The sequence below is a fragment of the Mytilus trossulus genome, chromosome 7 (assembly GCF_036588685.1).
Source record: "Mytilus trossulus isolate FHL-02 chromosome 7, PNRI_Mtr1.1.1.hap1, whole genome shotgun sequence".
Lineage (NCBI taxonomy): Eukaryota > Metazoa > Mollusca > Bivalvia > Mytilida > Mytilidae > Mytilus > Mytilus trossulus.
In genome coordinates, this window is record NC_086379.1 from 20,618,797 (window position 1) to 20,636,614 (window position 17,818).

Below are 17,818 nucleotides of genomic sequence, written 5' to 3' on the forward strand. Positions count from 1 at the left end.
TACCGTTGTGATCCAGACTGGATCATCCACTAAAACATCATATCATCTGAAAAACAGAATACTATTACTCAACTTATTTACACTCAAAATGGTTTAATTTTCCAATGTAATACCATGTAGGTTATTGTATTGACCAACCTCTGCATGCTTGTTTGCTAGTCGACCTGAAATCTTACACATTCTTGTATATTTTGATAGACTCCACAAATTGTCGTAGTGGTGATTCAGAAACAAATTCTTAATTCGTATCAACTTGTTCCATAAACAACAAACACTGTATCATTTTGTGCGGAGTTGTCTCATTGGCAATCATACCACATCTTCCTTTTTTTTATATTATCGACACCAATCAAATGACTTTTTGGCTTTTATCTCAAATGTACCCTGTGACAAGCAACCGGAATAACCATTTATTTAGTTAGGTGAGAATTAACCTTATCACATGAAAACATGTTTACACTTGATAGTACTGGTCCTAGAAACAATCATAATCCAAAGTATTTGACACTGTACATGTTGTATACATTGCAAAATGTCATGTTTATTCTCTTTGTATGACATTTTGTCATATTTATATATTGATGGCTAAGCATGCCAATATCTATTTCTGTGTTTTGATCAATTATTTCATTATTTGTTTACTATTTTTTTGGAAACATAATTGTAAAAGCAACTTTGATATTGTCTGTAAATCAACTATTTATTGCAAGTGTATGCTATTCTTACGTTATGATTTATCTTAAAAACTGTTATTCATAGAATATATTCCTAAAAGAAACAGATAAAATATTTTTTTCTTCAGATAGGAATGATACAAATGAGTTTACCTATGGAGACTTCCTACAAACAGATAGATCAGAATTTTATCAATGAGGCAATTGAAAAAAGGCGGTTGTCGGTTTATGCAGAGCATGATTTAGTGATAAAAATAGAAAATACAAAACTGCACGTAAACAAGGATCAGCTAATTGCTGAATCGCCAGTGTTTGAAAAAATGTTAGCAAAACAATCCAAAGAAAAAGATCAACAGGAAATAGTATTGGATGGAAAAAACCCTAATGATTTTGTGGACTTCCTAAGGTGTACACTACCTGGAACTGATGATCAAGTGACAGGTAAATCTCTCTTTAAAAAAGCAATTGTAAACGGTCTTTCCTCCTTTGAAACATGATTGATTGCTATGTGTGTGTGAGTGTTTGTTTGTTTGTTTGTTTATTTAATGTGTAAATGGTCTATATTATTGTTTTACCAGAGAAGTTTCATTTTTAATTTGGAACGTTTTTAGAAGAGACAACACGTGACGCGGGTTTATGATAACGAAAAGCATTTTTTTTTTGGGTGGGGATGTTGAACAGACAACATGTATAGAGACGGAATGCACACAATGTAATTTCTTTTCTCATTGTAGGAAATTGAGATTTTGATCACAGTTCACGGGCAGTGTATGCTTTGGATTTAATTGATCACGTGTAACTTTAAAACATGTTTAATGATTGTTTTCTTATAATGTACATTTTTCGATTGGACTTGTAGTTTCAGAGTATATTTGATAGCAAGCATATGGAATTATTTTCAGAAGAGATGTAAGAACATTATTTAAAACCAATTGTTCAAAGAACAATTGAGGGTCTTTCAACCACTGACAATATATTTTGATATGAAAACATTGACATTCAGTTTAAATATCAATTCCTCTGGCTTTATGATGTATAAATATGAATTCAGAGCAAAGGTCAAAATCTAGAACCTCGAATTTGTTTATGACCTTAACCTCAATTTCAAGGTCATACACCAGGGACGTCAAATCAAAAAGACCCAAGGTCTGTTATATGTATGGATAATGAGTTATATCACTTTTTATTCTAAATGTAAAAGGGGAGAAAACAACCATTTACTGTCAACAATCAATAAATGTTTACATACACAAATAAAAGAACAACATAAATAATACACCAACAGTATACTTTGTGGTTTTAATTATAAATTTCACACTTTTGAAAAAATATAACAGCTTATACATGTTGTATTAAAATTTAATGTGTTTTTTTTATTTGTTTTAAATTTCACTGGATAAAATATCTTCCACTAATTTCACGTTTTAAACCATTAAAAGACACTTGATTTATATAATAATGTATTTGATAAAGGGACAATACCATAATCTGATGATGAAAGTGGTCTATATTTAGACAAAAAACGCTGGTAGATGTCTTTAAGACAAAAGTTGGTTATTTTGATGGTTATTTCGAAATAAACGTGTTTTTTGTTAATGCAAATACATTTGTACATCTATTCCTATCCAACCAAATGTCAACTGTTCTGCATATCGCACTCGTATTGATCCTGTGCGCTGGTCATTGTCATGATGTGCATCTGTTATGACTATTTAAATAAAAACTAGATTTATATAATTATGCTTTTTATTAAGGGACAATACAATTGTCTGCCGATGAATGTTGAGTTTTGTACGATTGTTTACTGTTTGTAGGCACAATCAGATTTGATATGTATTTTGCAACGAGTTTGTGTTTTGATTTATACACTAATAATGACTCGTGGTAAAGTGTTTGTTTTATTTAAATTGAATTATGATTAGTGAACAGCGGTACTCTTAATAAGCTTGGTTGGTTATTTGATGTTTATTTCGAAATAAACGTGTTTTTTGTTAATAAAAGTCCCTCCTTCTACTACCCAAACTAAATTTAAACTGTTTTTCTGTGCGCTGGTCATGGTCATGGTGAGATTCTATAAGTTTCTTCCAATTAAACTAAAATTTGGCAATGATCGGTGGTAGCATGTCTGGGAATTTTATTGAATGCGAATATGCATTGTGAATTCAGGATAAGGACATTTGTCCTATTTATCAGGATTTTTCCCAGAAAATCAAATGTTATATAGATATAGGAAGATGTGGTGTTAGTGCCAATGAGACAACTCTCCATCCAAATAACAATTTAAAAAAAGTCAACTATTGTTCATTTAACAGGTGTTGACATACCAGATCAAACGGTGTAATAGAAAAAATCTCATGATATAAGATTTTGAGTGTGAGTTGGTCTGGTTCAGTTGAATGATAAACATTTACTGATAAACAGAAAAGTACTTCGTGACGTTTTCCTGCAAGTGCTAATAAAAAAGAGTTTTAGTGAGTTGAAACTAATGAAAAATTATGTGAAGATCGACATAGATGATTTCGCATTTTGCAGTTCTGAATAAACTCATCATAGATACCAGGACTAAATTTTATATTTACGCCAGACGCGCGTTTCGTCTACAAAAGACTCATCAGTGACGCTCGAATCAAAAAAAATTAAAAAGGCCAAATAAAGTACGAAGTTGAAGAATGTTTTCTTCCTATTTTAAACTAAATTCACCAAATACATTTGTGATAACTTAACTTATATTTACAGATAAAACAGTACATTTAGTCACTCCGCTAGCAGATGAATATCAAACAACGAAAACGCTACAGAAGGCAGACAAGTTTCTTACAAACAAAAGCAGACAACTTGGTGATAGAATTAGTTCTCAGCAGGTTATTTTAAATATTCTACAGGCCGAATCATACAACCTTACAACGTACCTAGACGAATCAATTGCAATCGCGTCGAGGAAACTGTTAAGTCGATTGGTAGATAATCCAAAATTTAAAGAAATTAGTTCTGAAACGAGGATGAAAATTGCATTCAAAAGATGGAGCGACGTCGATCGAGTTTTTGAATCGTCTGGTAATCTTCATGGTATAACAGAAAGTGCAGACTTCTACCAACCTTACCAAATGCCAGTATTTGCACCATCAATGCTTGGAAGTCAACCAAGGCCGTCGGGTTTATATCAAGCAAGGCCTCCAACGGGGTCGTCTGGTTTTACGCTTGGCGGACAAAGTGGCAACGTGCCAACCCCTGACTTACATTTCACCCTTACACAATTTATTCAACGTAATTAACTTCAATTGCAAAACTAGTACTTGTTGTAGTTTTGAAATACCAAGATCGAGTTTTGAGTTCATCTGCAATAGCTGAAAATAAAATTAAAAAGTATTTCATGATAGTTGATGGCGTATTCATAAAGTAAATTAACAAAAATACAAAGAAAAATTTTAAACGGGGATCACTCAAAAGCCACAATAAAAAGTTGGAACACATAACACGAATGGATAATAACTGTCTTATTCTGAACTTAGTACAATAATGTTTGTATGTACATGTAGAAAGTGATGGATTGAACCTGGTTTTATAGCTGACCAAATCTCTCACTTGTATGGTATTATTATATTTAATAATAACTGTATGCAGATGCAGAGCAGCTATTTTTAGTTCCATATAAAAGATTAACATAGAATTTAAACAACCCGAGTACGCAATGGAATGTAAAATAATCTATATATAATAATTAATTGGTCGTATTTCATGCATATGGCCATGTGTGTTTTTTATGACTTAAAAGTTTAATGTCCCTATGATATCGTTGATCTCTTTTTCGATTTTTCAGATATTCCTATTAGTATATACAACCTACACTCTGTTAACCTCCACCTTATTGTAATCTTTTTCACGAGCAAAAGCACTTGTAGTGAAAATAGGGTAACACATGTATGTTCAACACTGTGGGCACTTTGTATTTTTTTGTTACAAGTTAATTATCAAACTTCTTTCATTGATTTCAGTTTATTTTAGTACTACACAAATTAACTCGTCTCTAAAGTACATGTATACAAAATTGATTGATTCATAAATATGCATATGCAACTAGGAAGGTTCCACGTTCGACACAATAGGTAACAGCCATTCACCGTAGATTACAATACAACAAGTAAATCGTCATAAAAAAACAGTTTATTATGGAACATTAGCTCACACAGAAACTTAAATACACCATCAACTCATAGAAAGACAAATAACAACAATAAAACTTTATGTGCTTATTCAATACTTCAAACGAACATACAGCATTTATAAAGTAAAACTCAACACCGTCATTTGGTTATCAGCTCGCCTCGACAGCACAAAAAGCTTATTTTTATTAAAACCAATAAACAAATGTCCAATTTGCTGTCATTGACCGCTGCCATCACATATAAACGTAATCTACAATAAAAAAAAATGTACTATAAGTTGAAGAAAAAAATCTTTACAGTAATACATACATGTATCTGATCAACTTTTTTCTACATAACATACTATTTACATTCCTGTCGGATAGGACAATTTTAAACTCTCTTATTATAATTTAGCACTAAAATTCTAGTATAAAGTTATCATGATTGATATAACTTAAACCGGTAATAACTTACTGATTGTCCAATCAAATTAAACATTAACATGTTTTGATTTAAACACACGTGCTAAAAGTAAACAAATACACGTGTTACCGAGTAACCTTTATAAATACATGTTCGTCAATTAAAAAGGGCAAAAATGAACCATATATAGCGGACGCAAGTTGCGATGTCAAATTAACTTGAACTTCAACAACCGCAAATTCCTTTACCAACCAAGGGCGGCATTGTTCGAAATCCAAAAATCGATTGAGAAAGAAAATCCGTGTTACAAACCAACAGTGAGGGAAACACATCAAATATAAGAGTAGAACAACGACACAACAGAAACACAACACTTAAATGCAAAACACACATAAACGAACAATAATATAAAAATGGCTATTTTCATGACTTGGTACATAACATTTTAAGAAAATTGGTGAGTTGAACCTGATTTGTGGCTAGCCAAACCTGCCGCTTTTATGACAATGTTAAATATAACATTAAAATGACATCATTACATGACAACACTACACTACAAATACACGGGTGAACATACAGAATAGAATAATACACAACTAATATCTATCAAAAGGTGCCAGGATTATAATTTAATACGACTGGCGCGCGTTTTGACTATGTTCCAGACCGTATAAGTATTTGGACCGTACGTGTACGGCCTGGACCGTATGAGTACTTTTTCAAAATACCCATACGTCGGACCGTACGCGTACGGTCTGATTAATATCATTAAAAAGTTGCTTAAGTTTATAAGTTACAAATGCATGTAACAGATCAACATAACTTAACTCTCAAATTAATATGGAAAAGTTCAATTGTAATTGAAATAAAAACTTTATTTTTAAACTGTTAAAAAAAATTAAGATTGTGATAAATGTTCGTTTAAATTTAAACCATATGATCCAATAACATGTATGGTCAGCTCTTACTGGACCATACGCGTATACTCATACGGTACAACTGTACGCGTATGGTCGGACCGTACGAATATACGTATACGGTCCAGACCGTACGCGTACGGTCCAAATACTCATATGGTCTGGAACAACTACATAACGCTCATGAGCGACGCCCACATAAAAAAGAACGAAAGCCAAAACAAGTACAATTTTGAAGAGCATCGAGGACAGAAATTTCAAAAAAGTTGTGCGAAATACGGCTGAGGTTATCTGCCTTGGATAAGAAAATCCTTAAAATTGAGAATAATTTTTCTTTTGCAAACGGTAAATATATAAAAATGACTATATAACAAATATAAATGTTAAAACCGGAGTGGTGACTTACTACAGAATAAAAACGAATACGCAAAACCACCTTAATCATCACATTAAGAGGCACAGCCGAACACTGTGTTATATATTAGCCAAAGAGATCGACGAACAAAGTGACGTCAAACTTGAATATCTAAAAAACGAAACAGTTTAAGATTAGGTTTGTAATACGGATATAGCATGTATAAATAACAGTCAAAATTACATTACTTATTAATATAAAATTGTGGTAGTAAATAGATAATATATAAAAACTGTCAAATATGAAGTTGTATTAACTTTTAAAAAACTGATATTCACTGAGGCCTACGGCCGAAGTGAATATCAGTTTTTCAAAAGTCAATTGCAAATTAAAACACGCGACGTTTTGCGCGGTGAATATGCTGTTTCCGCAGGTGAATATACTTATTTTTTTAAAATCCTATTCATACTAAAGTTTTATTAATATGGAATAATTAATTGTATTATCTAGCTATGTCGGTATATCTTCTAAATCATCAATCTGTAAACCAAATATATATATCTTATGCATTTACTTGACCCAAACGAAAACCATATACATGATCTGGGTAATGATTATTTGTACCGTAACACACGAATCGAGCAGAAAACAATAAGATTTACAACTACAAACGATAAAACATTTGACAAAAAAATTGTCAAAACTAAATACATGAATTTTGTATCAATATTGAGGAAAGGATCAAAGTATGAAGCAGTCCTTCTAGTATCAGTAGTTTGCTAAATTTCAAGTTCACTGGGATATATGTAACACTCAGAAACGTGTCCTTCCCCCAAAACGTGTCCGATTCCCCCAAACATGTCTAGTTGAAAACTGCACCAAAGCGTGTCATTTGTATAAACGCCCAAACGTGTTCATTTCTCAACTAACCCCCAAACGTGTCCATATCAAGCGTTATTTGGTTATTGCTATTTCATTAACGTATACTAATTTTACCATTTCATTAAAAATATACATAAGCACGTTAGAACTTTTTCAAAACGGAAGAATTAAACTGGGTTAAAGTGGGGGCTTCATTTCGGCTATATCGTATGTAAATTGTAAGCAAACATGTTGAGTTAAACTGTACAGTTAACGGGTCAAAGTGTCCCTTTCTCTGCACGTTAAAACTTTAATATTATACAATTACTGTCTTTTGATGAGGTAATTGTGTTGTTTTATTGACTTTTGAAAAACTGATATTCACTGAGGGCAAATACCCCTCCATTACATGATATATCTGTTTAATTACACCGAATAGATTTTAATTTAAACTCTATGTACTAGGAAAAGGAAATATTTATACTACTATCATAAAATATACCGCGGGAACTATACATGTACTTATACGCGTTCGCGCTGTCTTTATGTAACGTCATATCCGAAAAAAATGGCGGGAAGATGCTCGCGAGGGTTAAAAAGGAATATCCAAAATGGCGAATACCATGGTATTTGAGGCATATTCACTGGCAGTGGTGAAAAACAGTCAGATTCGTTTGAAATGAGGAAAAAATGTTAGAATATGCGAAAAATACACTGGCTATCAGCCAATAAAAAGCTGGCATTCTTATATAAGGTGTAATTATCTCTCTTGTTATGCATGAAATATTGACATCTGGACAATTCGCAACAGTCTAAAGTTATTTATTCAGTAGAACTGAAAAAAACATTCAAACTTGTATGTTTTCTCTAATTTGCATGCAATACTTGCAACTGGACAATACGCAACCATCAGTGAAAAATGTATCTTAACAATAGAACAATAAAAACATTAAAAACATGTATGTTCAAATGTAAAAAAAATTAAAAACAGGTAGCCTATGTTCTCTCTAAATAGAACTGCAAAAACATTAAAAATTGTATGTTCTCTCTAAATATGCATGACATACTTGCAACTGGACAACGCGATCATCAGTTTGAAGTTCAGTTTAAAGTTAATTTGTACAGTACAACTGTAAAAACATTGAAACTTTCAAAACTAGTGTGCGCTCTAAATATGCATAAAGTACTTGCAACTGGACAATACGTAATCAACAGTCTAAAGTTTATTTATACACTACAAAATAAAGTTGCAATTAAAACCGGCATTGATCACATAACAGTCATATTCATAAAAAAAGAATCTATAAAATTTGTGCATGAAATATTTGGCAGAGGACGTTATGTTTCTTATCTGGTGTGTCTTTATTTGTGGAAACCTATTAAAAAACCGATAACCAGTTTATGATTTAATGAGCTTTAGAAATACACACAAACTATTGACAAAAGTGAAAGAAACTGCTTTTAAAAGCCCGCCATGCAATATTCGGATAAATATAAAAGGCATCATCGGAGTTCATGTAAGTACAAAATACTTAACAAAGTTAACGATTAGTTCAACTACATGTGTATGTTCGCTCTAAATGAATATGAAATACTTGCAACTGGACAATACGCAACTGCAATCAACTTTACTTAATAATAACAGATTAATTTTGCAATTATTATAATCAATAAAAACCTACATCGAACTAACTTAATCTGATAAATGACAACTTCATCACGTGTGTCTCACATCATAGAATTGGCGTTAACGTTATCAGCGATTTTCAGTTAATAAGGAGATACATGTATTCGCGCTTAAATACGTGTGACGTTTTGACGTTAGATATTGGACACGTTTGGGGGTTATGAAATTGGACACGTTTGGGGAATATTGTGCATTTCGGACACGTTTAGGGAGAAAAGACACGTTTGGGAGAATCGGACAGTTTGGGGGGAAGGACACGTTTGGGAGTGTTTCATATATGAGATGGATTGACTTAAATATGTTATTCATTATTCAATAATAGGACCTCATCAATATATAAAGTAAAACTAAAGAATTTCCCAAGGTGCTTTTTGCTTTCTAGTATCTATGATGAGTTTATTTCTATCTGTCTTTTATAAGGTTCTGAATGGATTCTGCTTAATACAAGTACAAAAATGGGTCGACCAGTTAGGATGCACAATTATTATATGAAATACCAACTGTCTGTTGAAAAATCAATCCTCCAAACTCACCAAAATATATTGTCGATCAAAAGGTCCAGCATTTTGATAATATCATCGTCGTTATATTTTCTGTTAGATTATAGGCGAGCGCCGATTTGTGAAAAAGACTCTTGTTTTTTAATGCACTTATCTAACATACAGCTTATTTTGGTATCAATTGAAACAAAACTGCTGGGATTTTGCTGCTTAGAAATGGAAAGTTCACAATTAGAAAGCTGCAATCATTTCTTTTGTCGTACAGTTTTGTTTTCAACCCTCATTGTCAATTTCTAGATGTAAGTCAAGATTTGAGGCCGACTTAACTGCATCGGTAGTATGCGTTCCAAGTACATAGTCACAAAATTTTGAATTCTTTAGTGAAAACACATCATCGATATAGCGGAAAGTAGAGATAAAGGAGTTACATGTAGAGATGACGTTTCTGTGAAAACTGTTTTGTCCTATCTAATTTGTCCCGTTCCAACTGCATTATTTCATGACGATGAAATTATGAGGAAGGCCAATAAGTCTGATCTTGCCAATGAATTTGAAAGTTTAGTGGGATCCGTCCCTACTAGTCCTCTATTCGACCACAGTCCTGCCGTACTTACGAGTATAGTTCAGTCATTTGATGTTAAAAGGATGTCCACATTTGGAGAATTGGCCAAATCTTACATTATGCAGGTCAAATAATGCCTCCGATTCACAGACAAGGTTGTTGATGTCTTTGATCGATATGACACTGAACATTCCGTTAAATCAGCAGAGCGTCATAGACGATCGGCAACAACAACTACGCATAAGGTTTATCATATCGCTGAAGGCCGAACTGTTCCAGACTGGAATTTTTTTTATCAAGCAACACAAACAAGCAAGCTATGATTACTTTCCTTGGTGATTATCTAAGCAGCAATTTGTCTGATATGTTCCAGGAGGAACATAAATGTTTGGTTCTTGCCGGTACATTTTCCAATTCTGAAATAGTGCGACAACTCTCTAATGAGCATGTAATCGATCTCCCAGACCTTTTCTGTTCGCAAGAAGAAACAGACACAAGAATCTTGCTTTATGTTATACACTCTGTTAAATCTTTCAGCAATTGAATATAATGGACGAATCATAGTCAAGTGGTCCGAGTACACAGTTATCGTCCTTTGATTTTCGTTGTCCACGAATATAGTCCTTAGTGTGGACAGTGTGTAACTTGCCAATTTTTGTTATACCTCTTCCAAATTTATGTCTGCATGTTTTATGCCTCATTTAGTAAGTTGGGGGGTGAAATGACACTGTAAAAAAATTTGGGTCATAAATATTAATGTAAAGTAGTGATTAGGTCCAGCTGAAAAAGGTCAAAAGTTAGCAATTCGGAAGCTTTCAAAAGATTTCAAGACCCCCTTAACATAAAATTTACCATATTTTGAGTTAGAGCTGATAAGTTTTCTTTAATTTTGATACAATTTGTCCAAAAGGTAGTACAACACACTGTAAAAATATTATTGAGAAAGCGCAGGTGGGATTTTTTTAATTTTCATTTATTGTCTAAAAGAAATGCACTACGAAATAACTGTGTACTCGGACCAAGTGTTCCGATACAGATGTTCTTGTGATCTGTGCTCATTAATTCAGGGTTCTTGTGTCGACTGAACAAATGTGGTTTTTGACGGGGTCAACTAATTCTCTTAGGGACTGTAGAAGGTACATACCAATCCATGAGTTAGGTAAATCTCTTTTACCTTTACAAGCTAACATTATCCCTGCAGTTCATGCTTTAACTTGTTGTGATACCACTTCCGCTATATTCGGGTTTTGCAAAAAGACTGTATTCATGATGATAAGCAAATCTTCGAGTAAGTTTACAAATCTCAAAAAAAATTGACAAGATTGATTTTTACACATCTTTGTCAGCAGCCAGAGAACTTATTTCAAGCTTGTATGACCCAAACGAGATATTCATCACATGTTGAATTAAACAAGTTACATGTTAACTTGCAACATGCAAAGACACAAGTTTGTTGCGATTTTTTGAACCCGCATTCAAAGAACATGTCTTCAAACGAAAATTTGGATGTCCTCAAATCTCGATCACCTAAATCCTTGTCTCCTTATGAATACGGATGGAAAAAGAGTTAACTATTTAGGCATGATGACATCCGATTTCCTGCAAGATTGAATATGTTCTTGCAAGGAGAATATATATATATATATTAACAAGTCAAAAAGAGTACAACATCACCATAAAATAACTATAAAATATACAAATATTAGATATTTCGGATAACAGATATCCTTCTTCAATAATAGCACGATGTCAAATGAATCGTGTCAATTCAAATTGAGACTCTATCAAAATCTTGATTTATACAATTTAAGCGAACGCTGGAACAATTTTAAAATTTCCAAACACACCGCAAAGACTACAGAAATATGCCAAAAATAAAAATAGTTATTAACGATGTGAAATGGCACAACTTTAGATTTCCAAAGGATGTGACAGTTGAGATGTAATAACTGCATTGAGGGCAGTCCTCAAACAAAAAAATCAAAATAATCATCAACATAATCAAAAATGTCCTTACCGATCCAGGATGGTATAAATTAGACAACGGTAGGGCAATTACAACGGAAACTACATATTAAAGCCTTCCAAACGAATAGCAGTGTAATAGTGATTGAAAAAATAAGTTTTGTATATCGAGCTTAAATAATTGAACGTGGCAACGTACTTATACATCATCCCGAATCAATGAAAACCTGTAATTTAAAAAATAATTTCGAACTGTAAAGCCAGTACTAAATCCGGCGTTGTTTGAAACAGGTGGTCACAGGAAAATGAGGGACTCGTTCTATGTTTTTTCATTTATGCCCTCTGGGGAGACTGTCCGTAACTTTCTTATCCAAAATTTTTCCCGAGCGACTCTGTCGACCTTTGACCAACACTCGTTGTGGTCTATGATCGTGATGGTAAGGTTTTTGAGATCAGCTTGTGTGTGTCCAGGTGATCTCAAATGACGACTTACGGGTAGGTCGGGCTTGCAAGTGTAGTCACTTCGATGACCATTCATGACTTTGTTAAATGGCTGCTCTGTCTCGCCAACATACTGCATGCCACATCGACACTGAAGGAGGTAAACAACATTCTGGGTTTTGCAAGTTACATTACAATATATAGTGTACACAGACCCAGTCGAGTGGCAAGTGAATGTTTGAGTATTCAGTATTTGTTGACAAGTCAGGCAACGTCTGTTACCACATGACTTGCACCATCCTGCAGTTGAACAGCTTTTATTTGAGGAAACGTCAGCTCTAACAAATAAGTCTTTCAGACTTGCTGGTCTCCGAAAAGCTAAGACAGGAGGATTGGGAAAGATCTTGGATAATTTAGGGTGTTTGGCAATAGTTTGCCAATTGGCACGGATCAAACGTGAAAGGTTATTAAAGGCTGGATTGTATGTAAGAACAAACGGGACTATTTTGCTGCGCTTCTTCCGTTTGTACTGTAAGAGGTCATTGCGGCTGTTATTGCTAGCGCGCTCAAACCCCTTATCTATGTCCAATTTCTTATAACCTCGTTTTGTCAAAAATCCGCGAAGTTCCTGTAACCGTTTCGTGACAGCCTCCTCAGAGGAGCAAATCCGCTTGACTCTGAGAGCTTGACTGTACGGGATACTTTTTGTACAGTGTTTTGGGTGACAGCTTTGGGGAGAAAGGTATTGATGTTTATCTGTGGGTTTACATGTTTGCATGTCTGATGAAATCATCCAGTTTTTGTTGAGATTCAATCCATTTCATGTCAACATCATCAATGAAACGGAACCAAGACAAAGGTTTGGATAAAGATGTTGCAATAATTTGTTTTTCCAATTTGCCCATGAAAATATTGGCGTAAGACGGTGCCATTTTCGTCCCCATCGCTGTCCCGTTAATTTGAAGGTAATGCTCACCATTAAAGGTGAAATTGTTGCATTTCAGGACCAGAGTAAGCAGCTGGACTAAACATTCAGTAGGTGGTTCTAAAATGTTGCGCGAGTCCCATATTTCCCTACAAGATTGTATGCCGTCATCATGAGGTGTGTAATATTTTCATGGGCAAATTAGAAAAACAAATTATTGCAACATCTTTATCCAAACCTTTGTCTTGGTTCCGTTTCATTGATGATGTTGACATGAAATGGATTGAATCTCAACAAAAACTGGATGATTTCATCAGACATGCAAACAACGCCCACCATTCAATTAAATTTACGTATGAAATTTCCGACTCTAAGATATCTTTCTTAGACACAACCACATCTATAAAGGACGGTGTCATATCAACAGACCTCTACTGTAAACCCACATATAAACATCAATACCTTTCTCCCCAAAGCTGTCACCCAAAACACTGTACACAAAGTATCCCGTACAGTCAAGCTCTCAGAGTCAAGCGGATTTGCTCCTCTGAGGAGGCTGTCACGAAACGGTTACAGGAACTTCGCGGATTTTTTACAAAACGAGGTTATAAGAAATTGGACATAGATAAGGGGTTTGAGCGCGCTAGCAATAACAGCCGCAATGACCTCTTACAGTACAAACGGAAGAAGCGCAGCAAAATAGTCCCGTTTGTTCTTACATACAATCCAGCCTTTAATAACCTTTCACGTTTGATCCGTGCCAATTGGCAAACTATTGCCAAACACCCTAAATTATCCAAGATCTTTCCCAATCCTCCTGTCTTAGCTTTTCGGAGACCAGCAAGTCTGAAAGACTTATTTGTTAGAGCTGACGTTTCCTCAAATAAAAGCTGTTCAACTGCAGGATGGTGCAAGTCATGTGGTAACAGACGTTGCCTGACTTGTCAACAAATACTGAATACTCAAACATTCACTTGCCACTCGACTGGGTCTGTGTACACTATATATTGTAATGTAACTTGCAAAACCCAGAATGTTGTATACCTCCTTCAGTGTCGATGTGGCATGCAGTATGTTGGCGAGACAGAGCAGCCATTTAACAAACGCATGAATGGTTATCGAAGTGACTACACTTGCAAGCCCGACCTACCCGTAAGTCGTCATTTGAGATCACCTGGACACACACAAGCTGATCTCAAAAACCTTACCATCACGATCATAGACCACAGCGAGTGTTGGTCAAAGGTCGACAGAGTCGCTCGGGAAAAATTTTGGATAAGAAAGTTACGGACAGTCTCCCCAGAGGGCATAAATGAAAAAACATAGAACGAGTCCCTCATTTTCCTGTGACCACCTGTTTCAAACAACGCCGGATTTAGTACTGGCTTTACAGTTCGAAATTATTTTTTAAATTACAGGTTTTCATTGATTCGGGATGATGTATAAGTACGTTGCCACGTTCAATTATTTAAGCTCGATATACAAAACTTATTTTTTCAATCACTATTACACTGCTATTCGTTTGGAAGGCTTTAATATGTAGTTTCCGTTGTAATTGCCCTACCGTTGTCTAATTTATACCATCCTGGATCGGTAAGGACATTTTTGATTATGTTGATGATTATTTTGATTTTTTTGTTTGAGGACTGCCCTCAATGCAGTTATTACATCTCAACTGTCACATCCTTTGGAAATCTAAAGTTGTGCCATTTCACATCGTTAATAACTATTTTTATTTTTGGCATATTTCTGTAGTCTTTGCGGTGTGTTTGGAAATTTTAAAATTGTTCCAGCGTTCGCTTAAATTGTATAAATCAAGATTTTGATAGAGTCTCAATTTGAATTGACACGATTCATTTGACATCGTGCTATTATTGAAGAAGGATATCTGTTATCCGAAATATCTAATATTTGTATATTTTATAGTTATTTTATGGTGATGTTGTACTCTTTTTGACTTGTTATATATTATATTTTGTAGTGTACAGAATCATATTACATGATCCATCGCCCTGTAAGATTGATCGTTGACTATTTATTCAGTCATTTTATATATATATATATATATATATATTTAGCAAGTCATGTATTTGCCGATAGCAGCAGATGTCTTGCAATGAGCTTTTTCCATGACAGGGTAGTGATACCTGCCAAAATATATATTCTACAGAGGACATCGACCTCAAAGATCAAATGACGATGATGAAGATGAAAATGATACCAATGACTAACGAAAGAGCATTTTAGCAAAAGGGCAACATAAATTTTAATTTGCATCACTGTTATTCAATGTAAATATGTATATTATTATTAATTTTGTGCTTTTGTAATAACTCTACCAGGTGAAATAAATGGTTGTATACTTAAGTTCCTTATGCGATAATAGTGGTATTAAAACAAAATTTAAAAAAAAATAAAAAAACATTTCAAGTGATCTTCGAACTTGACGTGGTTGGCAAGTTTAAGACAATTAAATCATAATTTGATATATCATATTTACCATGTTTACAGCACAGTAAATTATATCCTGTTAGTTCGACAGTTATAAACAAGGATTCGGAGATTTTTAATGCACCTACCTAAATCACGGCTATATGATATATAATTTGAAAGGTCTTTTATTGTACATTCAGATTTGCCTGGTCGTCAAATTGGGAAATGGTCCCATTTAGAAAAAAAAGGCAAAAAAGGGAACAAAATATAAGTCATAAATAAATATTACCGAGCGTTTAGCGTCAAGACCCGAAACAGTTGTGATTTTCACAAAAATGCGAGATTTTTTTTATTTTAAACATTTTTTTTTAATTTTATTTCAAAAACAAAAATTAGATAGAATATTGTTTATTAAATGATATATTTCATATTATATTGCAGATGAATTCGTTTTTAAGCTGCATTTTTGAACAATATCGTCAAATTATGACTTATATTTTGTTATAATATATATCATATAGCCGTGTTTTAGGTAGGTGCATTAAAATCTCCGAATCCTTGTTTTTGGCGCTCGCCTATTAAGTGTGGTTCCTAACAAAATATGAATTCTTGCAACCTTAAAGAAGAAATCCAAAACGTAAAATAACAAAAAATACCGAACTCCAATGAAAATTCATTACTTTATTTTACATTATTTTATATAAGTCCATAATCGAATGGCAAAATCTAAAGTTCAAACACATCAATCGAAACTTTAACAGTAATTTTATTATGTAAAAAATAGTGGATAAAAGCTAGTTTCATAGCAAGCTAGAATACAATATAGATTTTATAAATAGATTAAATTAAAATCAAATGAACCAAATTTTCTTCAATTTCTTAATTGACTGTGTCTTTCATAATTAGTTTTGTACTTTTTTCAGATAAGATATATACTACAATGACGGACTACAACCAATCGATAAGCATACTTTTAGTTAATAAATGTGTCAATGAATTGTTTTATTTTATTTCTATATTGAAGGTGGGTTTTTTTCTCACATTTTTAGTGTGATTACAGTATCATTTTGTTTGGGGTTTTTGGTATATGATGTGGTTTTTGGGGTTTTTTTTTTTTTTTTTTTTTTTCTTACAACATTACAAAAGGTGTGTATAATTACTTTATCATTTTGTGTTAATATTATATTTTAATAAAATTTTGAAAATGAAACTGAAAATTGCAATCAATGTGTGAATACATAAGTAAATGAATGTATGTTCTTTATAAAATAATATGTAAATCACACATTACAAACTGAAAAGAAATAGTAAATACAAATTAATCCATTCATCCCTGAAAAGCAAAGTACGTTCCTCTGAGCAACTACAACGACAAAATGTGTTGTAAAGAAAAGTATTAATTTCCTTGTGCAACGGTATTTCAATCACAGTAGTTGTAATGGAGTTCGATGAACTGATAGAGCCTTTGGTACGTACATTGTCTTTCAATATGATCGCCATAGAAATGGGAAAAGTTATACGTTAAAACTTTATCTAGGTTGGATTTCTCAAGAAACACAAGGTAAGATCAAAGCATTACTGAGAAAACAAAATTAAAATAGAATGCCAATGACCAATAAAAAAAATGTTAAACTATTAATGTTCAATATGATAACAGTCTTGCCAGGGGCATTCCCTTAGACTTTTTTGTATCAGTGTTATTTGGTTGATGTCTCTCTGACCTCTACCCCAAATGTCGTGTTATCTTGCCAAATTTGTTAAATTAAGACATACAATATGCAGAATTAGAATCCCCAAAACAAAGAGTTTCAAAACTTAACAAACATACATATATGGGTTCCTGTTTTTAAAAATATTCCTATTGGTCATATTCGTAAAAAATATTTGTAAAATGCAAGCTCCTGATCATAACTATGACTGTCAACAAATA

The 17,818-nt window shown here is 33.4% G+C and overlaps 1 protein-coding gene across 1 annotated transcript in view; it reads left to right on the forward strand.

Moving 5' to 3' along the window:
* LOC134726238 (uncharacterized) overlaps positions 1-17,818 on the forward strand; it is an 89,728-nt gene that overhangs the window by 2,412 nt on the left and 69,498 nt on the right. Inside the window, exons 2-3 of the mRNA XM_063590639.1 lie at positions 803-1,115; positions 3,411-3,938. Coding sequence (XP_063446709.1) covers positions 803-1,115; positions 3,411-3,938 — 841 coding nt within the window. The remainder of the gene's footprint in view (positions 1-802; positions 1,116-3,410; positions 3,939-17,818) is intronic.